The following is a 22,675-nucleotide window of genomic DNA, read 5'->3' as shown; positions in this document are numbered from 1 at the left end:
GTACACACTGAAATAATAATACATGAAAAAAACACATGACACGGCACCAGCAGTATTGTTTCCATGCGCAGTGTAGGCTACTGTCATTGCAACCAAGAGCCCTTGTTGTTTTATTGAATGAGAGAATAGCATGTTGCCTGGTAACAACGAAGTAGCCCTTTGCTCTGGTTATTTAATGTCCAATTAAAAATCAGCGTGTTATGCAAACGTCATTTATTTAAAGGGAGGTATGCTGAGAAGGTGAACACAGGTCTATGCAACTCCAGTATGAACATTAATCTATCAGTTCATCCAACATTTCTTCCCAAATGAAGGCTATTATAAAAGCTGACTTGCCTCTAACTTTTGGGAAGGTTTTTAAATAGATGTTACATCAGTGCTTTGAAGGTTTGGATGCATACAGCCCTGAGAACGAACATTAGTGAGGAAACTGGTGCTGGATTAGTTTTAAATCACAAACATCACTCCAACTCAGTCAGAGATATTAGATGGAGCTTCATCCCTCAAGAGAACGCAGTTCCGCCGGTCCTTTGTCCAGTGCTGGGGGATTTTATAACACAGGCTAGCCTACACTTGGCACTGTGCCTGGTGACCTAATGGTCAATCAAATGGACAAAAACAGGCATTCCTTATAACTTCAGTAGAAAAAGTAAATATAAATTTACTGGTATTCATGACACCAAGACATGCAACTTAATTTCCATATATGGATCCAATGAACTGGGGGGTGAACAGTTCATTTCAAAACATTTATTCATTGTCTGTAACTTCTTATCCAGTTCAGGGATGTCATGGGTCCGGAGCCCACCCGGATTTACTGAGCACAAGGCGGGATCCCACCCTGCAAGTCCTTCACAGGGTGACAAACACTCACACATTCACTCACACCTTGGGGCACTTTTGAGTTGCCAATCCACCTACCAACCTGTGCTTTTGGACCGTGGGAGGAAACCGGAGCACCCCAGAGCCCTGGAGCTGTGTGACAGTGACACCACTGTGCCGCCCCACTTTGAAATAATATTTAATTATCACATCAAACTTTGTCATTATCCCCATATGATTAACATTTATATTCATATTTAGAGTTCAGTACATGGTTTTGTCTCACAGCTAAAATAAATGGTTTTCTCATAAGAGACTGAATAAATATGTAACACTCACAGAACCACACCCCCATCCCTGCTACCTCTGCAACCATTTTCAGTGATGTGTCACTTAAGGAATAACAGGCCTGGGATGTCAAAGGTTAAAAAGACAAAGCAAAAACTGAAACAAAGCTTCTCTTCTGATCTCACAGAAAGGATCTACAGTCTCAGATGTCATCTGAGCGTTTCCCATTTGGCCACTGAGTGTTTGTTAACCAAGATGATGTAATGACACTGTAACTGAGTCTGAATTCAGGAAAACAGAAAACTAATGTCTTCATCGTGTGTGTTCTTTGTTTGTCTCGTCAAAATGATTGGGAACAGACACTGATCCTATGGCTAGATTTTAAAAGCATCCTCCACTACAAAGTGCCTTTAATCTAGGAATGGGAGATGAGAGATTGGGAGGAGTGGGGGAGGAGTGGGGGGGGGGGTGGGGTGAGGGGGCGACACTCTTTCATCTGCAAATGCCAGCTGTTATTGGGAAGATGATAAAATAGAGAATGGCTGCCCTCTGATGGTGACAGGCAGCATTGCTTCAGTAGAGTGAGCACGAGCGTTTTTCTGTAGTGTTATTTACAAAATATCCATCGCTTTGATCGAATGATATTCAGAATTACCCGTCACTCTCAATGACAGTGACTGCCAGAGTCGGGTTCCGGCTTTCTGCCAAACAATCATAAAAATATAGTATGTAGTATATATTTATTTACGTTAAAGGACAGTTAGAGTGACATCTAGTGGAAGTTAAAGGAAAACCATGCCTCACATGTGAGTTGGTCCCCAAGAAACCACCTGAACCCGTTTTTTCAAAATGGTCGTTTATTTTTCCCCTTTTTTTTTTTTTTTTGTTCTTTTTCTTTTTGTAAAAGAAAACTTAAATACTGCTAGATTTATCTTTTACACAATAATTTCCATAAAACATTTTTTAATTAGTTTTTTTATAAATTAAAATCATATATTTGTGCATGCACTTTTGCATTTTCCTCATTAATTTTTCAACTTTCACAAAAAAAAAAGAAAAAAAGAAAAAAGAAAAAAAAATGGACACTTTTTTTTTTCTTCTCAGAGTTGGAGCTCAGATGGAGCCTGAAGGAGGAGGAGAGCAGGATGCTGGGAAGGGATGAAGAATGTTTCCGGATGAACAGAGAACTTCCATCTGATTGTCTCAAGCAGTGAAGTTGGAGATGAATCTTCAGTTCGAATATGGGTCAAATGGGCGTCGACTCTCAATCTGTTTTTTTTTTTTTTGTTCATTCATCCTCAGTTATAGTATTAACAGAGAAGCATGCTCATAGACAACTGCATACAGAATGTACTTGTTTTAATACCTCTTGCAGTTTTAAGGGTTTTCTTCTTTTTTAAAATCTTTTTTTTTTCTTTTTTGAAAATGCACAAACTAGCATAAATCAGTGAGACAGGGATATGCAGGAGAAGATCCATGGGTTGGCAGGGAGTTAAGGTTGTTGAAATTTCAAGTTTCTTTTCATAAACGCTTCTACCTTTGTGTACCTTTTCCTTTTCATGCCATATTCAAGTAGAAGGGCAGAATGGAGCTGACCTCAGCATCAGCAGCTTCTGAAGTGGCCAAAGGTCATTCAATGATCACTGAAGGCTGAAGAACTTGCTACTCTGTTGAAGCAAATCAACCAGAACGTAAGTCAGAAGGCTTGTGTAGTGCCTTGAGGAAAATCTTTGTTGACATCCAGCACCCTATGAAGAGTATACATCCCACTAACTTGCACTTTCTAAAGTGCCATGAACTGCATCTGTTCTGAGGTTTACTTGTGGTGATGATCTGAGCTATGAAGATGAGTAAAGCCTTAAAAGCAATGTCACCTACATGTATTGTAAACTAGCTCAGAGCAACACTATTTTTCACCAGCGTGTCTGACTGGTGTGCGTCTCTAGCTAAAGCAGCCATTCTAAATAGCAGTTAATGGTCTATGCTGAGAGGGCCATCAAGGCCCTGGAAGCTATGAGGCAGCGCTTTCGAAGAAGTTACCCTTTCTCTCCTGAATGAACACGTTAGTGCGAAGTACGCAGAACTGCACAGGTTAGTAGTGTACTATTGTGCGCTGTGCCAAGCAGCAGCACAATAGCTAAATGAATCCAACTGTATAAAAAAAATCCCTTTCATCAAAAGATCCAGAGGCTTTGGAAGACTCTAAGACCCTGGTCTTACAGACTTCTATACGCACTCCGTTAAGTATAAGAAAATATCATTGGCAGTGGGTTGGTATATTATCATTATAAGCCTGGCTGTACTGTCAGAGGGGTTGCTGTGATGTACTCAGACACGTTACAGTCACTCCAACGTTGCATGTTTGCAGATCAGTAATGGCGGAGGGAAGCATTTGTTAAGGTAGTGTGCCGATAGCAACACACAGACTTGACTGATCTGTTCTTGCGGTGGGTGGGGATGGGGGGGACTGTGTGTGTTGGTTCACTTTCCAGCAATGTATTTCAGGGCAATCTCTGGTGTATTGTTGGACATCTGTTTACATGTGTAGTCTGCAAACAACCTTGAGCAACATAACCGACATATAAAGAAGAGAATAAACATATGAATGATGGAGCAGTCTCTCCTCCGACAGAGGTCTGGACTGTCCTTCTTCTCTGAACACACATCTCGAGTAATGTTTGCAGATGGAGACGCAGGCTTCAGATGATTTGTGTTCGGGAGGAACTTATGACGTCCGCTCTGACGCCAGAGGCCCAACCGAAAGAAAACATGACGGGGGATGAGAACGAACGCCATCTCGGCCCTGGCGGCATCGTAGCTCGGGCCTGGATGGTGAGAGTGGGCAGGGAAATGTGCAGGGCAGGGGCTCAGAGCCGGTGGCGGGAGTCCTGGCTGTAGCTGCCTGGGGAGCTACGGTTGCGGTGGGGCTTGTAGCTGTCCTGGTAGGGGTCCTGCTGCTCGTCCATGTAGTGGTGGTCTCGGCCTCCGCTGCCTCCATGCTGCGAGCCAGATGAGCCACGGTTTCGACCTTTGTGTGCCCGCTCATTGTGGTAGTTCTCATCGGAGGCCATCAGGTTGCGGCGCTCGTTGGGGGTGGAGTGGTCACTGGTGTGGTTGGCGTGTCGTGTTCTTTGGCCCTGCTGATTCTGAGATATAGAGGCAATACCGTAAGGACAACTGACTGCATAAAATGTGTATACATTTGTACAGTGCAATAATATAAAGGAAGTTGTAGGTAAATCTTAATCAGCCCAGTATTCATTCATTCATTCATTATCTGTAACCGCTTATCCAATTCAGGGTCGCGGTGGGTCCAGAGCCTACCTGGAATCATTGGGCGCAAGGCGGGGAATACACCCTGGAGGGGGCGCCAGTCTTTAGCCCAGTATTTAAATCAGTCAAAACAATTTTCACTTTTTTTTGTATCTATAAACTGTCAAAACTAAATTACATCAAAATAATGCAGTTGAATCGACAGACTGACTGTGTTCAGCAGTTGAGATTTCACGACACACAATAATTTACTGCCTTTTAAACTGCCAGAAGTGACAAGTGTTTTCTTTTTTAAGACTCCTAATAGTCTACTATATTATTTCTTTCATAGTTTAAGAATGACAGCAGGGCTTACAGTTCTTCTTGCATTTCTATGAAGGCTTATTCCAACAGTGACACAGCGACACTTGTTGGAACAAGCCTTTATGTGTACATGTTTATGCAGGTAAACGAGATTATTCTGAGTAGAAACAAGCTCAAAGCAAAAACTGAAAGAGTGATTGAGACTGTGTGTTTATCTGTTTACGAACCTGTAGAGAAGAGATGGTAGTGGGGTAGGGAGCGAGGGCAGCAGGGCCAAGGTTTCTGCCCAGCAGTGGGTTCAGAGGGGTGCTGCTGGAGGTGTGGGTAGCTTTCCAGTATGCTTCCAGATACTCTGCCAAGTGTTCACATGCATCCTCCAACTGATTTTCATCCAGGATGATGTCAAACATCTCCTGTAAATCATTAGAACACACACACACACACACACATATAAATGGCAGGTTGCATCGTATTTGTTTGCTTCTGCTACATGTTATCTGTCAGTGTTAGACATTTAGTGGTTACCACCCTTTTAAGCACGTCTGGTTTCAGCTCCTGTTCCTTTAAATGGTAATTAGCACACAAACACACACAAACACTTCAGATCTCTGAGTAGCATGTAAAACACTGAAGACTTCAATTTCACCGCTTTTGCCCAGTTCTCTTACCTCTCTGCTCTGGCAATGAGGGGGCAATACAGACCTCATTATTTCCTTTATTACATAATAAGAGGAGCAAAATCAGAATAGCTCATTTCATCTAATTTTTTCTGTCTTTACAGACTACAGGTTTAAAGACACCCCAGACATCCAAATTAAAGTACAAATGCACTGACAAGTAGTAAAAAAGAACAATATGTCTCCTTTAATTGTGTTACAGCATTAAATCTAAAGTTAATTGTACTGTTATTTTCATAAGACCACATGAAATATGTTGATAAATGTTTCTGTGTTCTTTTTAATTTGTGTATTTGCCTCAACCCAGATTTAAACAAACAAACAAACAAAAACAACCACACCCAGTATTCAAGTATCGTAAAAGTCTTCAAAATGCTGTGTGCATCAGAAGATAATCTAAGGTGTCTAAGTGACCAGCAAATGATAGGATTTTATGTGTGGGGTTAACATTACATACCGGTGGGCACTGTGCAAGTTTATCAGCTGCTACAAGCTGCACGTTGAGATGTTTACTCTGAGATTTTCCTCTGGATTTGATCAGCCTCTGTAGGACCTGTATTAAAGAGAATGATTTTGAAAAAGAGGAGAGAACAATGACCACTGTTGGTGATATTTGAAGGCAAAAGGTTCATTTTTGTCTACAAATGCTATGCACTTCATTACTTTTATGGGCCGTGTGTGCGAGTGTGTGTGGGCAGTGAGTACCTTCGGAGAGGACACTTTCACGTGGACGATGATGGGAGCTAGTGAAGTTTTCAACAGCTGAGCAGGGTGGTTAATGGTATCTGCATCCAGGACTACGAGCTGCAGAGAGCGGGCCAGCTCGAAAATACGCTCAATCTCACTCTGCACTTCAGCTACACACAGACATACAAGGTAAAACACGCTTTTATTGGTTTAAGTGCAGTCATAGTCTGAGAACACTGACATAGCAGGGTAAAACCCTCACTATAAATTCAGCAATGTCTTAACATAACATACAGAGAGTATGACAAAATAAATGTGTTCATTTGCAATTTTTTTTTACCAAGACTTGATCTGGTGTTGGAGCGTTCAATGATGGCTCTCTTGCTGGGGTTGTTCAGCACAGATCTCTTAGCCAGGGAGATATCCGCAGTAACACGTGTTATAGATATCCTAAAAAAAAGTTAAACATTTGGGGTCATTTTGTCTGTATAACCACGGTCCACTGAAGACTCATGGTTCTGGACTAAGCAGCATTTTGAATGGATGTGTTTTGTTGAAAGAGTTATGGTGATGCCATACTTGACTTTGCTACTCCACTCACCTGCCATCAAACCTATGCTTCAGGAAGTCAAACAGAGCCTTTTGCATCATATCCGTCACCTGCACCACAAAATATATTCATGAAATATCTGATGGTGAAAAAATGCAAAGATGACTTTTAAAAGTAATGGCTGTTGTTCATTTTCTTTAGATCATGTTAAATATCCTTTAAGAAAGACATGGGTCTAGAAACATCCAACACAGCCTAAGTCATTTTTTCTTTTTTACACCCTCCACTGAAATCTATCCACCCCCCCCCCCCTTTCAGTCGGTCTGTCAACAGCTCATTCACCCAGACACACTTCGTCTCTCTCTCTCTCTCTCTCTCTTTGGCCGTGTATCTTTTTCTCCTTTTCATTCTTCTGTCTTCCTTTCCATCTCTCTCCCCCTCTCTTTCTAATTTCAAACCGTGCTCTACTTTCTACCACTGACGTCTCTTGGACCCCGGAAGGTTGTTGCCATGGCAACCGAACGGCGGAGAGGAGGAGTGTGTTTTTGTTTTGTCCATGCAAGTAGATGCAGAGAGGAGAACAGATTTGGTGTTCTCTGTATCTTACAAACACAGACGCAAATACACAAACACATAGGAGGAATAACCTAGAAATGTTCAGGGCCTTCACATAAAAATTCTACAAATTCAGGTTATGACAAATCCATACAATTCCACACAGCTTTAAAAAAAATACATTTTTACATTTATATTTTTCAAGATTTACATTTGGAAAAAAATAGACAAAGGAATTCATATTCATATTTAGTGGGAAATATAGTGTAAATGATATTAAATTTAATATTAACATTCATATTAAAATACTTAAGGGATAAAAATGAATGAATTACAGACTCCTCACCTCATATCCCTTCAGAGATGGACCAACAAGCACCACAGGCCTCATGGAGGGCACAACATCATAGGGGGCCACATGTTCAGTCTGTAAAAAAGTTACAGGTCATTTTCTGAACATGGTATGAGTACTGCAATTTCAATATATAGAACACAGATATACATATTAGAGATATTGACAATGTTTATTACTCTATATGTAATTAAATAAAGTTATTTGGTCATAATTATAGTATTTTCTGTTTTACACATATAGTTGTATTTAATTAAATTGCTTTAAATATTACGCTTTTCTGTGACTGATAATATTTTATGAGGACATTGACTAGATGTACTCAAAGAACTGCAAGCTTTATTAGACTTTGTTTTTGCAATCAGAAAATAGCTTAAGGTATTAAGCCATTTATTTGACTCTGGGCTTAGTTCAGTTCATTATAATATGTGAATGTCAGGGTAAAAATATAACCCAAGGGAATCCTTGGATAACACTCCTAATGCCTTGTTAGTCTATATCTGTAACATAAATAAAATAAAAATAAAATTGTAAGTCACTCTGGAGAAAGTCATGTACCAAAATGCTGTGGAAATGCAAATACATGCCTCTAAATTGTATATCTGTGGTAATGATACAAATGCCAGGTCTGAAAAACACTTGTACTTTAAATGTCCAGAAGCAAAGTGAAGATGAAGATGACTTACCACTTTCTGTTTCTGCTTGCCTGTGAAAAAAACAGAAACAAGTCAGTCTAGCTTTTCTCATCTTGGTAAAAGCTGAAAATGAATACGAACCATTCAGAATATCATAATTCACTGTCCCATGCTCACAAGAAGCTGCTTGTTCATTCTTTAGCCTTACGCAGGACAGTGATGAAGTAAAATCGCCCATTGATGAAATGCCTACGACGTTTTTCGTGGAGATTCCTGTGACCCCTCCCCAGTCTCCCCAAACCCCACCCCCCCACACCACAGGCTCACCTGATGACATCACATCCCCCAAGCTTGAGGAGGAGCTTCCGCTGGACTTACTAAAAAGATGAGTGAACAAACAGAGACACAGAAAGCACAGTATTAGAGTGCCCCTCCAAGCGCCAGTGGGCTACTCTACAACTATCTACTTATATGTTCTTATTTTTAACATCTACGATTACTCTTATCCTGTGTATAATTACATTTATGCATGCTAAGATGTAAAAAATCAATCCATCAGCATCACATAAGGCCCACCACACTTTCTTCCTACCTGCAACCACAACATTCCTGTAATCATTTATCTTTGGCCATTTAAATCCTAACCCAAACCAATATTAGTAATAGTTACTTATAAAGAATGTATAACAATAGACCTAAAGGTAGAATTTTGATCTTGTAAACAATCATATAGTTGGAGTGAACTAATGTCATATAGAAGCAGAAATTAATAACTGGACAAGTGTTAAAATGACTATAAATCTTAAATGGAAAAAAAATTATTATTTCAAAACATCTTACACCCCAAATCTTTTAAACACCCTTGTAACTACACACACACACACACACATTTTTCTGAAAAGTACTTAAAGATTAATGAAATCTTTAAAACAATGTAATAAAATCTAATAAAACAATATGCCTAGAGTATAAGGATTTATGGTTAAAATTATTCTTTCTTCTTACAAAAGCTAAAAAAAAAACAAGCAATGTATAACCTACGATATCAGGAAATGCTATGAGAAAAATCTTCTAAGTGTCTGTGTTTCTATTCAAAAGCCAAAGATGTTTTTGTGAACATGGTGAATGGTGCAATGATTCTTTCAGCTTAGCAATTACATGTGCTGCAGTGCTGAGCAACCAAATCAGACAGTAAATGCCTAATAATACATCATGTACCTTATGCTATATTAAAATGTCAATGTTTCAGATTTAACATATATGCTAACAGGCTGCACGTATATCTCTCTTATGCTTATATGTTCTCTATATAACCTCTGCTGAAACTTAGAGTAGAGCATTTGATTTTCTGGCAACAAAGTGAGAAATGCACTTTTACACAACCAATAAAACAGTAAAATACAATACTGGGCAAACTTTACATGGTTGGAAATGAAAAAAACTTCAAAATTCACATAAATTATTTGTTGTTTAAACAAAACTGGAAAAAAACAAACAAAAAGGGTAGAATTGGCTGGTAAGTGACAGGTACATTACAGAAAAGATTCTCTAACAAGTCAGGTATTTTACAATGGTAGCCAGATTCAACAAGTACAATTTTCTGTCAGAAGGCCCCCCTCCCACAGTCTATGGAAAACCAAATGCTCTTATTCAATACTTAACTGAATGGCCAGGCACTGTCCTACAGCTGCTTACCCTTGAACACGGCTCTTCTTTTGCTCCAGTTGGGCTCTGATGTTCTCCAGCTTCAGAGGGCTGGGGATGAAGCCAATCTCACAGCCCTCCTTCACCAGTCTCCCGATCCACCAGTCATTATTAAACTTCTGCATTTGATCAGGATGAGGGAAGAAAGAAAGGATGTACTTTGGAAAGTGCTTTGGCTCTGGTTCAGTTATATTTAAGCTTTGCATACCTCTCGCCTACAAGTACAGTATAAACTTTATTATATTTCAGAGGACTCTACTTCAAAGGTTACCATCCAATTTTCTCAACACTAGTGCTTGGTGACCTTTAAACTGTGCAATTTATTTATTTACATACACTTCTTTCACAGCTTTGCTGCTTGCTTATAATATAAAAAAGTGGTCTCGGTTAACTCCTGGAATACACCTCAGCACATTACTAAGTTTAGACATCACTAAGAGGTTATAAGAGTTATAAACACCAAGAACAGTTTCCCAGGTACAATTCCCAGGTCCAAAGCCTACCTGGAATCACTAGGCACAAGGCAGTGAACACAGAAACACACCATGGATGGTGCACCACACACTTACATATTCAGCTATGGACATTTTTGATTAGCCAATCAACCTACCATTTGGACTGTGAGTGGAAACGGGAACCCAGAGCGACATGGAGAGAACACACCAAACTCCTCACAGGCCCGAGGCAGCATTCGAATCCACAGCCCCAGGACCCTGGAGCTGTTTGAGTGTCACTACTGTTACGCCACTGTGTCACCACACGGACACTCATGTTGTGACAAACAGGACACTGGGTCCATCATACCTCTTTGATATGCAGAAAGTCCTTAGCATCAAATGAGATGGCTGTTCCTGGCACTGGCACATCTTCATCTAGGGCTCCACAGTAACTGACATTTGTCTTCACGGCAAAGGCCACTGCTTTGGCCTGTGAACAAACAAGAGCCTCTGGTTTGAGCTTTCCATCAAGCATTTTTCTCACTATATATATATATATATATATATATATATATATATATATATATACAGAACACTTAGAGCAGGATTATCTTAAATGAATGAATTAATTGTCTGTAACCACTTATCCAGTTCAGGGTCATGGTGGGTCATGTGCCTACCCGAAATCATTGGGCGTAAGGAACACACCCTTGATGAGGAGCTGGTCCATCACTGTATCTTAAATTATATGATACTGTTATACCTGGAGCTACATAAAACATGTTTGCTAATCTTTGCTGCTGTACTGATGTTACAGAAAGCTATAATACACTAAAGTGCTCTGAAAGATTAGTCTACCTGGGTCTCCGACCAATAGGATGTTGGTACAATAGCAGGGTATTTCCTTCTGTCTCTCCGCTCTCATAAATGTAATAAATGAAAATGTTAAAATCATATGCAACCCTTAAAGCCCAAACAACACAAACTAACACTTTTCTTTTTTCCAAGAAATTGTCCGTTCCCCTGTCCTACCTGACACTGAGGGAAGACTGACAGCCTGGGCAGATCTCTTGTTTACTGACCATCTACTACTACATGCCTCAGACTAGCTCCCTACCCACCACTACCAACACTGAAGTTCATATGGACTCCAATTATTAAATCCTCACATTTTTCCACATGCAACCACTGCTGCTTATGCAAAGCTGCTTGTAAACAACATCAGTTGTGAAAAGCGCTATACAAAAAACAAAATTGATAGCATTTTGTGTCCATTCAGAAATACCGTAAGATTTTCCCGGTGTGATATTTCTGTGGATGGTTTAGTAAACAATGGCAATCACACAATGCAAGTAATGGACACATTAATGCAGGCCGCCTATCGCACCTCAATGAGACTCAATAAATTTATTTAATATAATGCAAGCCATGTCACACACTCTGTAGCATTATAACCCTAATGTGCTATTTTGATGAAAATATGCAGCCTTTCTTTGTACTGCACTTTATTTTTAAAAAACATATTATAAACAGTCATTATTAAGCATTTTACAAAAATATAGGGTTCTGGAGACTTTAACCTTGGCCCTTTCCAGCTGCACAGCGGCCTGCTGCTCTCGCTCCTGCCGGCCCTGGCTCCCACCCTCCTGCCTCTCCTCCTCCAACGACACATCCGAGTCGGATGGCCTGCTAGTGTAGGAATCAGCTGAACCCTGGAAAGATTATTAAAGAGCATTCACCAGCAAATTACTTGCATACATGCAGTTTATTAAAAAAGATTTTGGAAAAGGCTATTTAGCATTTATCACGAAACCCTTTAAATATTACAGCAAGCATCACACATGTCTATAAAAAACAATATACTTGAAAGTTTAAGCATCACCAACTGCAGAAAATGGAATGTAAAAGCTTTGGAGGAGTTGAAAATGAAAATTCAGGTCTCCATGACTCTTGTCAGGCTTTGTATAGATGGGAATATACCCACCTGCATTAGTAGAGCAAAGGAACTGTGTTTTCTGGAGCAATGGAGGACCACTGTATACCACTGGGATGAGTCTGGGTTCATGATGCAGAACTAATCATCCTTTATCAGTATTTAATTCCACTAATGTTATTGTGGATAAATGCCATCAAGGCCTCACAGAAATGTTGCAAGAATTTGTGTAATGCCTTCCAAAAGAAGGAGAAACTGCTTGAGATGTTGGATGAGCATATTTTCACAAGCTTTTGGCCATAAATATGTACAGCTACACTAAAACTAGATTAATAAATCTAAGCAACATTATCATTTATGTATTTATTTATTATGAATCACAAAAAAACCTTTCAATAAAGCTAAAGGGCCCAGAATCATTCTGTAGCTTTGCAGTGTTTAATACAGGACTTGGGTTGTGTAAACAGAAATGATGCATGTCAGTCATACAAAGATAGAAATAAATGTATGCAAATAAAATAAATAAAACCTATTGGTATCACTTGGTATTTATACCCCTTTCATTTCTTGAACATAATTTTTACTTTCTTTTCGAGGCTGTTTTCTTCAGACACTGACAGAAATAGACACAGCATCATCTTGAAAAATGTCATGTTCCCAGATTCAATTGGTTTTGACAACTCCTCAGACGAATCACAGAGATGCACACTCACAGCATCGTGAACATCACTCTTAAACATGTGTTAAATCATGAATAACAGCAAAACATTCAAAACAGATAATTCAGTAAAAAACAATTAAAAAAACATAAAGCCCCTCATAGGCCTTAACTTTACAAAACATCTGTACGGAAAGTGTTTTTAAGTGTTTGTATGCATCCAAAACAAGTATTGCTCTGTTAATACTTGCATGGCGCATCATACACATGAACTCATAGAAAAACAAATCCACCCCTAATACTTTTCTCCATGTAATAGTAAGACCTGATAAAGATATAAAAAAACAATATAACCTTGTAATTACAAATGGAAATGCATATAATCTCACAACTTACTTCAGACAATTTTATTGCTCTTCTCTTCTATTCTATCATCGCTTTACACTGGAGTTGAGCATACACAGGTCAGCCTTAAGCTATTTACACAATAGCCTAAGAATATGATGGTTTTAAGGTTATATCATTTCTATATCCCATGGAAACCTATGAGAGTACAGATTTGTGTATTGTTTTGTGCCATATATAGCAGAAAGTCTACATTTTAAACACTGAAAAACTATACCCCAATATTCTTCCATTTCATTCCTAACCTCAAACTACTACATACCATCTCTATGTTTTATTTGAACACAAAATGTGTGCTTGAGACCTTAATCATTCCCCTGTATATGCTGTATATTAACCCTGCAAAAGAAATAAGTTAATCCTAAAGACGAAAACCAAGTTTGTCATGGCTCCTACAACTGATTTCCTATATCACACATACTGTAACCTTTATAAAAGTAGCAAATAAACAGACAATATATTTTCTGAAGAGAAACTTTTCAAAAGAAAACCCATGTATTGTTAACCTTACTTTCATTATGTTTTCCTTGGGGTTCCAGCTTTATCAACCCTTTCAGATGCATGTAAAATATCAGTTGTATCTCCAATAGCATCATATAATGTGCAACAATCTAGTTAACCAATACAAAACATGCAGTACCTTTTGAGGTCCATGAAACACCTCACAATACAAAATTTTAACATTTTCATCTGTAATTTCCATCAGATCTTCAGAAAACTCCAACATTAAGACTCGACGGAAGAGACGGATTCAATCAAGCCTCAAAGCCACATGTCCACTCTGTCTAACTGAGATGATGAAGGTTAACCCAGTAGTAAGTGCACCAGTTTTCAATTAATATAAGCAGCTCCTCTGCATGAAGTATAGTAGGGGAGTTTGGTTGTGATAATCCAGTTGGGAAACAACATTAGCTCCATTTGGTGAAAGAGGCGACTGGGTCAATATCGCATTAGGGAGAGAGAAAGCCTTGCAGTTGGCTAAAAAAACCCACTCCAACACACTGCCCATGGCAAAGCACTTTTTTTCCCTATTGCAGCAGCAGCCGCTCCACTCAGGCTTACTTCAGCAGGGACTCAATTGAGTCCAGCGAGGCCAATCACAAAACGCCTGATTCGGAAAACAAGAAATGCACAAGTATGCTTATCTTTCCCCCCCAGAAGTGATGATTCTAGGGAAAAAACTGGAATTCAAATGAATGCCTTTCATCTTCGATTCTGATGAGATAACGGTGCTTTGCTGAAAAATGACTTCTCGGGGTCAGTGGAAGACTTCTCAATGAAAAATCCCGTTATAATTAATAGAAAGAGAGTGGACAAATTTAATTATAAAGCAAATCCACATGTAGGTACTCAGGACCTTTGTTCTGGTGAGTATGAAAATGACAGCTACATTTACGATGTAAATGTATGTAAAAACAAACAAAAAAAAGGTTAAACAAAGCTGCTTATTATAATTTAGAGGAGAAAAAGAACATTTGTTATGTTCCACTTGAAAAAAATATTTCTAACAATTCTGAAAAATGGGCTTCAAACATTCAGTGACATTACTCTTTAAAGTCCCTGGTCTCCACAAATATTTTACATATCAGAAATGTTGATTAGCTAGAAATTTGTAAAGAAAACACTAATAATATTTTTTTTAGTAATCCAAAAAGAACTAAATGTACAAGGTGTGGCATGATTACTCCACAACAAGACCACTACAAATTTTGAATTCTATCAGTGAATTAGTAAAACTGCTGCCGTCAATTACAATTACTGTTTTGGCAACTGCAAATTAGAGCTTTAACCTGGAAAACTCACATGATTCAGACTCACATCTGAAATACACAATGAACAGTGGACCAGTTTCTTAAAGGGGAACACCTCCCAAAGTTTAAAATATCTGCATAATAAACTGGCCAGAAGTTTCTTAGAGAAACTTACAGAGTCAGAATGGTTCAAAGTAGTGGTGACAGGAACCAGCCTGGTTAGATCAAAACGCTAATTCTGCCTGATACCTGACACAATGTTTTATGATAGTTTTGAGTTAAAACTGCTCAAAAACTCAGAAGGCACACATTTTTGTTGGTAATGGCCATAATTGTGGAGTACACATCACAACAATGGTTTGTATTACTAACAGTGTGAAGAAAAGTGACTCTGTACCTTTCTCTACAATCAATTGTATCAATCAATCAATCATGACATTTCCCTTTAATTTACGAAGCCCCAATAATTCTAAAATTTGTTGCAGCCATTGTAGCCACAATAATCCATAAATAGACATTCATTCATATACAGTTTCTCAAACATGAGGGCTCCTACACATAGTTGTAGTAGAAACATGGTGTACACGCATAGATTATTTATACAAACGTATACGTACATATGTGATCCCATGCGTGTGCACAAACACAGATAAAATCAGGCAGATACAAATGGTAAAGAGAAGTGAAAAAATCCTTTTGGAGAACCAGTCTAAATAACACATCTCTCCTGTCGTGACAACCCACCGGATCAGGACAGGAAAAATTATATCACACCACGTGTGACACGAGCGTACACTCACGCAGAGGCTCCTGGCTTTTTCTGTCCCTCCTCACGACGTTCAAATGGGCCACTGAAACCATGTGACTCATTACATTCTACACATCATCACTGAACCTGCCTGGCTGAATAGAGGAGCCCGAATGAGGACACCGGCCCTTTAACACAGCCAGTGTAAATGCAGCTTTCTGTTGCTAGAGCCTATATCACGATATATAATGCAAATTCTCGCATAAAGGGGTAGTGGGTATGCCTTTCTGACACAAGAACCGTTTCATTCAGCATCTCTGTAATGCAGAACCTTTCGCTGTACACAAATGAATGAGAGGCGATTTTTTTTTCAAGCGCTTGTGGTATCTCAGAAAGGTTAGCATTGTGTGCTATGGATAAATAGTCTCATAGAAATACACACATATTTAATAAGATACACACAATGCTTGTGTCCCTTCAATACACCCACCGTGATCGTTCTGCTGCATCTCTGAACACTGTGTTACGGTGGATCTCCTAGGCCCTGTATATGTGTGCACCACAGATGAGCCAGTGCTTGTCACACACACGGGCAGCAGCACTGAGAAAACACACACAGGCAGCAAGAAAGAGAAATAAAACAAGAAAAAAACCTGGTCACACTTACCGCCTCCGAGTCTTCAAATCCATGCAGGTACAAATTGTCATACATGGAGGTTTGCTATTCCAGAGAGCTCCTCTTCAAGAACAGAAAAAATGAAATGAGAGTGAGAGAGAGCAAGGAGAGGAGGTGGAGAGGAAGAGAGGGGGGAGGAGGGAGCCACCACAACCAGTGAGGGGAAAAAAAAAACTGATCGATGGGGGGATGACGATCCTCTGCCTCACCAGAGGAAGAGGAGGAAAAAAGCAGCAAGAGATGCCTAGTGGAGAGCACGAGCGAGAGAGGAAAATATAGAGGGAAGGAGATGGAGAGAATGAGAGATGGAGAGAGAGGGGTAAAGGCAGGCCCTCGTTCAGACTCCGATTCTTTCACATCCTCAGGCTGGGAGAAGCTCCCCGGAGGCTGCTTGACGCTGGCATTTCATCATCTCTCAACACGCACGCACACACACACACACACGCACGCACACACACACACACACAAACTCTCACACACGCGGACGGAGAGAGAATGAGAGATGGAGAGGGGGGACAGATAGAGGAAGAGAGTGAGAGAGAAAAGGTGTATAGAGAAAGAGAGAACCCTTCCTCAATCTCAGCCTGATGACACACTTGGCTAGCTCGCTGCTGATTGGCAGAGCCGGCTCCCAGTCAACGCTGGTGCTGACGTGCGTTCTTCTTGGCTGAGAGAGTTAGATATTCCCCCCACCATTCTGCTTCCCCCCTATACCCTGATGCGATTCGAATGTACAGTAATATGGCTCTTCTTTCCATATTCAACATAGTCATTCCACCCATCCAGTCTGCACTGACCTCTCACTGAAACACATCAATATGGCCAGTGCTATCATTAATGCATGCAGCTTATTGGTCTATAATTAGACTTGCCAAAAATAATACTGATGAGATGATGGGATCCAACACTGCCCAATCAGAGCATCTATTTCTTCACATTTGCAAGATTAAAATGAAAACTGCTCAAACAAACAAATATTTGAATCAAATACAATAGGAATCCTCATAAAATGATGTAGAAGACCGTGTTTTATTAGATAACATAATACAAATTTACAGCATTTGAAAACATTTTCCTAGATTGTCCCCTGTGAACCTTTAGCTCTTTTTCCAGAGACCCTAGGTTTTTTTAGTTCATCTAGTTTTCATCAAAGATTTACTGCTGTTTCTGCATGAATGGTTTCTAAAGGGGCGCTAATTAGTGCAGCACCAGGTTTGTTTTGAAGAGCGAGGGAGAGAGCAGCATAAAGTGACTCAGAGTGAGCGAGGGACAGAGTTTGTTTGAGCGAGTGTTTGTAATCGATTATCTCCGTGTTTCAGTAATAAATTCAGACGCTGAATGTTTTTATATCTATTTTCATGTGTTTTATATAAGAAGGGCTACTGCACTGTGGTGGTTGAGAGTATCTTTCTGTTATTTACCCTGCTGTGTGTGTGTGTGTGTGTTTACACCACTATCGGTGCATGTGTGTTGAGCGTTGCTGATATTTAAATGATAATATTTAATTTAAAATTAAATCCCAGAAACTGTTCTCTGCAGAAATTGTGAAAAACATCCACACGGCAGACAGTTGTGTATTTACAGGCATACAAGCACAAAAAGGCGGCAAGTTATTGATGGTAATATCATAAAATTCCAATATTAGACCGATAACAATAACTGAAATAATCCAGATATTGGCAAATAATACATATAATGTGAATCACTATTTGGGCGGCACGGTGGGGCAGCAGGTAGTGTCGCAGTCACACAGCTCCAGGGATTCCCGCTCCGGGTGACTGTCTGTGAGGAGTTGGTGTGTTCTCCCCGTGTCTGTGTGGGTTTCCTCCGGGTGCTCCGGTTTCCTCCCACAATCCAAAAAACACACGTTGGTAGGTGGATTGACGACTCAAAAGTGTCCGTAGGTGTGAATGTGTGTGTGTGTGTCTGTGTTGCCCTGTGAAGGACTGGCACCCCCTCCAGGGTGTATTCCTGCCTTAGATAAGGGTTACAGGTAATGAATGAATGAATGAATCACTATTTTAAAACCCTATTGGTGGTTATCCCAAGAGCAAAATTATATGTTGCTGTAGGGCTGGACAATTAATCGAGTATTAATCAAAATCGACATTCAGAACTTCTAATCGACATAAACTTGTCTATAACAATTAAATCAATTATTTTTATTCTGTTGTGTCCCCACTGTGTGTTCGTGTACTGCCTCTTTAAAACCACATTACTAAGCTGTAGTCACGTGATTCTGCCCCCTATCTGCCACACAGAAACAACTTAAACACAGATGCCGACCTAGCGACTCGAACAACTCGTACCAAAGAAAAACACAGTGTCTGTGGTTTGGACGTGCTGTGTTTTGACTTGAATTAAAACGACACTGGACAAAAAGATGTCAAATGTAAACACTGAGATAAATCAGTTTTAGCGACCAAAGCACAATCTCACACCAAATATAAACAGTGCTCAGAAAACGAGAGGAACAAGCTCCCAGCAAGATTAGAAAAAATATCCGAGCATTAATACTAGAGCATAGTTTCAGTACAAGCCTCGTCACTGAAGTATGAGTCAAAAATACAAAAAACAAAATAATCCTTCATTATTCATAATCATGGTAAATTGTACAAACACTCGTGATATAAAATTGCGCTCATATCGCCCAGCACTATGTTGCTGCTATGTTGTCTTTGTACCTAAAAACCCACACAGATATCTTTAATAGTAAATCTAAAGAAAAACAAAGGATATAAATAAATTATTACATTCTTAACTTGCCTGTGTTGCTCTATAAAGTAACTGTTCCATGTCATGGAGATGAGATCATTTTAAAATGTTATTGATTTATTGAAGGTATTTACACATTCAGATGAAGCTCACCCCTATTTGTATAGAATATGCACATTTTTAAATATGAAGATCTATATTTCAAGGGTCAAATATAAGCAAATAATTATAATTAATCACAGTAATCTACAAAAAAGAGATGGCTACAAGATATATATCACATTTAATTCCAACCAAAAGTGACAGAAACCCAGTGTTAAGTGTTGATCACCTGAGCACAAAATGGTCATAAATAGAAAAGCTTAAATAAATCAACCAATTGATTATACTTAATAACTGTTTACGTCAGAATTAATTACCTTTAAAGCATTTTTAATACTTCGTAATAATTTTTTTAACCATTTCATAAATTGTTTTTCCCCTCCTTGGTCCTAAATCACACACACAGCACGGTTTGCCACACTCTTTACCTGAGACATGGCTATAGCACTGAAAAAGACATTAATCAACAGCACCTCACAAAAGCACAGAAAGAACACATTAATTTAACCTTGGTCAAGCTTCAGAGACAGACTGCTTAAAGTGTGATAACGGTACATCCGCATTTCTGATTCGCTTCAGAGTTGAGGATAGAGCTGCAAAATAGAGTGATCAGTCTCACCTGTCTGAGGATAAAGCTGGTGGAAGTAGTACTGCCATCTGAGCGTTTCAGTCGGCTCCGTCTTGAGTATGTTCCTCTGTTCACCTGAGAGGGGGCAGCAGAGAGACACTGAGTTGAATCACAAGCAATGCTTCTATATTTAGGAACGACCAAGAAAGAAAAGTCTGATGAATGAAACACTTGACTTGGATGTTTATGTAGCACTAAGTGAGGTTATATTTGTAATAACTGTACTGCATTATAATGCAAATGACCCAAAGGCTAACAACATGACTTATAACAATTTTTTAATGCAAAGAGATAATAGGTTGGAATGCTTCTTCTAAAAATACATATAGTACTTGTTTAAAGAAGTTCTGTCATTTCTTGCTTAAAGAAGTTCATTTCTGTCATATTTTAGTCATAGATGTTAAAGACAAGGACAGATATACTGAAAATATCTGAGCATTCAAGTCACTGATATCACATGTTCAGGTCGTGATATTATACACTAGGAGACGTATCGTGAGTGAAATAAGCAATCAAGGCCACGGATGAACATTTATTCTGTGAAAATGCAGTGTTCCAAAAACTCAAAAATATAGATTCAACATCCAGGGTTTTATAGGTCACAAACCTAAGAAAACACCCCATCAACGTGCTTTCAAGCTGTAGGCTGAGTGCATATTCATATATTTGCAGGTGTTGAAGGAAGACAAAGATGTAAAGTCTGGGAAAACTGCAAAGCTCCTGGTGTTCCTAGAACAATGAATTGGTCTCAGATATCAACATCATTGAAATGTTATGATGCTCCTCAGACGTTATTTTAAATGCCTTTAAGCTCCATCCACAAAATCATTCCTAGCAATTCTTCATGTATAAAATTAACTATTTTTGGTGTGATTTCTAAAAAAGGAAATATAAAATTGCTGTATTAGTTTAATGCGGAAAATGTAAAGACTTTAATATCTTTGTCCAAATGGCTAAATGCAATTGTTTTCATGAAGGAGAAATCTTCATAAAACCCACGCGTGACATGCACTGACACTACTTGCTGCGCCTATATTTTTCTAAATAATAACTGAAGGATTATAATGTAGAGCCTCTCCAAACCTGCAGAGTCCATTCCCCTCCAAAACCTGAAGGCATTGTGTCCATGAATAGCAGCGTAAACCTCAGTGGGATAGGTTAATTAGTAAGTCCTGATTTGATCTATTTCTGGTAGTCTCCAGGGCAATCTGCTTGTTTGAGCATAGACAACGTCTGCTCATTTTTCTGTGAGTTTGTTAAACAGGGCCACTTCAAAATGGGTCAGTGTGCTCATTTCACAAAGGGTGTCATAGAAGTTGCTCCTCTTGTGGTCATTTACCAAAAGTGGTTTCAGCCAATAGAACAGCAGAGAAACGCTGCAAATCTGAGGAATCCCCCAGTGCAATTTATAAGGTTTTAGGCTCAGATTTGTATTGTGTAGTTTCACATTTTTCTGCTCCAACATAGTCAGTTAAAAGCAGACAATGTACAGTGTTGGGCCAAGTCTTCTGAAAGCCTATTAGCACAAATGTGATTCATAAATGGCCATGTGAGCATCATGCTGAACTCTCGCTGTCCAAATTAGGACTCCTTTGAGATACTGAGCTCTGGTGAGTTGAAGATGTGCATGACAAGGTTCCTTAAGGTGCTGGCATGAGGACCACTGCCAAAAAATCAGTTGGAGAAGAAGTAAATAAGTGTCCTAGAACTATTGGTTTAGACAGATGCGTAAAATAAAATATTTAATTCATTAGGTTATTCATTCATTCATATATATATATATAGTTTGTTGCTGTGTTGAGCTAAACTGAAATGCCCCAAAAGAACTAGCAAGTTAGCTATCTAGCTAAATGTGAAGCATTCATATTATAGCCTATAGTTCTTATCATTTATGTAGCTCTTTTCTGTTCCTAACTGAAGTTCCATAAATTTGTAAAAGTTTATTATAGACTATATCTCATTAATATGAGATAGCAAGTCACATTTATGCAAAACGTTTTTTTTTCTAATTTGTATTATTAGAAAACAAAACAAAATGGAATCGGCTCCACAGCGAAAGGACTGAAATGGAACAAAACAAAAACTAACAAACAAAAAACTCCAGATACACGAAGGAACACTTGGTAAACGTAGTGTGGCCCGAAAAGAGAGCATTAAGGAAACACTCCTTAAACTCTGTAAAGTGTACCTTACGTAAAATTATTCATTTAAACTCGGTGTCCTTCTCAGACAAAATATTCCTCGCTGTTGCCTAAAAGGTGAGAGTTTTAACGTTACCTGGAAGATGGGCGCCTGGATGCCCTCTCCGATCTTGTTTCTGATGTAAATGTGCCGGGACATCTCCGCCAGCACATCGGTCCACACGGGGGGCTGTCCCGCTGCCGCAGCCCGTTGTGAAGTCTGCGTAGTCCGCACCGTCTGCTCCAGCTTCGGTTCTCTCCGTTTTCCCGCCGCTGAGAGCCGTTGTCCACCTCGCGCTACTATCGTTGCTCGCGCGCCCTCGTCCTCACTGAATGAGCGAGTGCCATTTAACGAGGACCGACTCCTTTAGGAATAGTTTACTGAACCGACACTTATTTAATCACTCGAACCGATTCACAATTTCAAACGGAATGGAGCTTATTATTAACAGAACCGTGTTCAAATGTGAACTACTCCCCAGAATAACAGACTCAGTGTTTTGTAGCCGTCTGAAATGATAATCTGATAAATCCGAGTTTGTAAAGACAGTATCAGATCAGGAAATCAAATAGGAAAAGTACATCCCATGAATACA

At 39.3% G+C, this 22,675-nt stretch overlaps 1 protein-coding gene across 2 annotated transcripts; it reads right to left on the bottom strand.

Moving 5' to 3' along the window:
- Window positions 1-1,985: 1,985 nt before the first annotated feature.
- On the bottom strand, window positions 1,986-22,388 carry cacnb4b (calcium channel, voltage-dependent, beta 4b subunit). 2 transcript variants are annotated; one of them, XM_066663673.1, is made up of 14 exons: window positions 22,177-22,388; window positions 19,891-19,974; window positions 11,864-11,995; window positions 10,651-10,773; window positions 9,838-9,965; window positions 8,470-8,519; window positions 8,194-8,213; window positions 7,502-7,582; window positions 6,652-6,710; window positions 6,391-6,500; window positions 6,069-6,220; window positions 5,821-5,916; window positions 4,914-5,099; window positions 1,986-4,256 (listed from the first exon to the last, which is right to left on the bottom strand). In XM_066663673.1, the coding sequence occupies exons 1-14, from the start codon at window positions 22,237-22,239 to the stop codon at window positions 3,978-3,980; spliced, it is 1,563 nt and encodes a 520-aa protein (XP_066519770.1). In that variant the 5' UTR covers window positions 22,240-22,388; the 3' UTR covers window positions 1,986-3,977. The 2 variants fall into 2 exon arrangements, with proteins under 2 accessions (XP_066519770.1, XP_066519771.1); XM_066663674.1 differs by lacking the exons at window positions 19,891-19,974; window positions 22,177-22,388 and adding an exon at window positions 16,446-16,593.
- Window positions 22,389-22,675: the final 287 nt, after the last annotated feature.

The sequence above is a fragment of the Hoplias malabaricus genome, chromosome 3, assembly GCF_029633855.1.
Source record: "Hoplias malabaricus isolate fHopMal1 chromosome 3, fHopMal1.hap1, whole genome shotgun sequence".
NCBI classification, from domain to species: domain Eukaryota; kingdom Metazoa; phylum Chordata; class Actinopteri; order Characiformes; family Erythrinidae; genus Hoplias; species Hoplias malabaricus.
The sequence above is the reverse complement of the archived record's forward strand: the minus strand, read 5'-3'. Positions and strand labels throughout refer to the sequence as shown.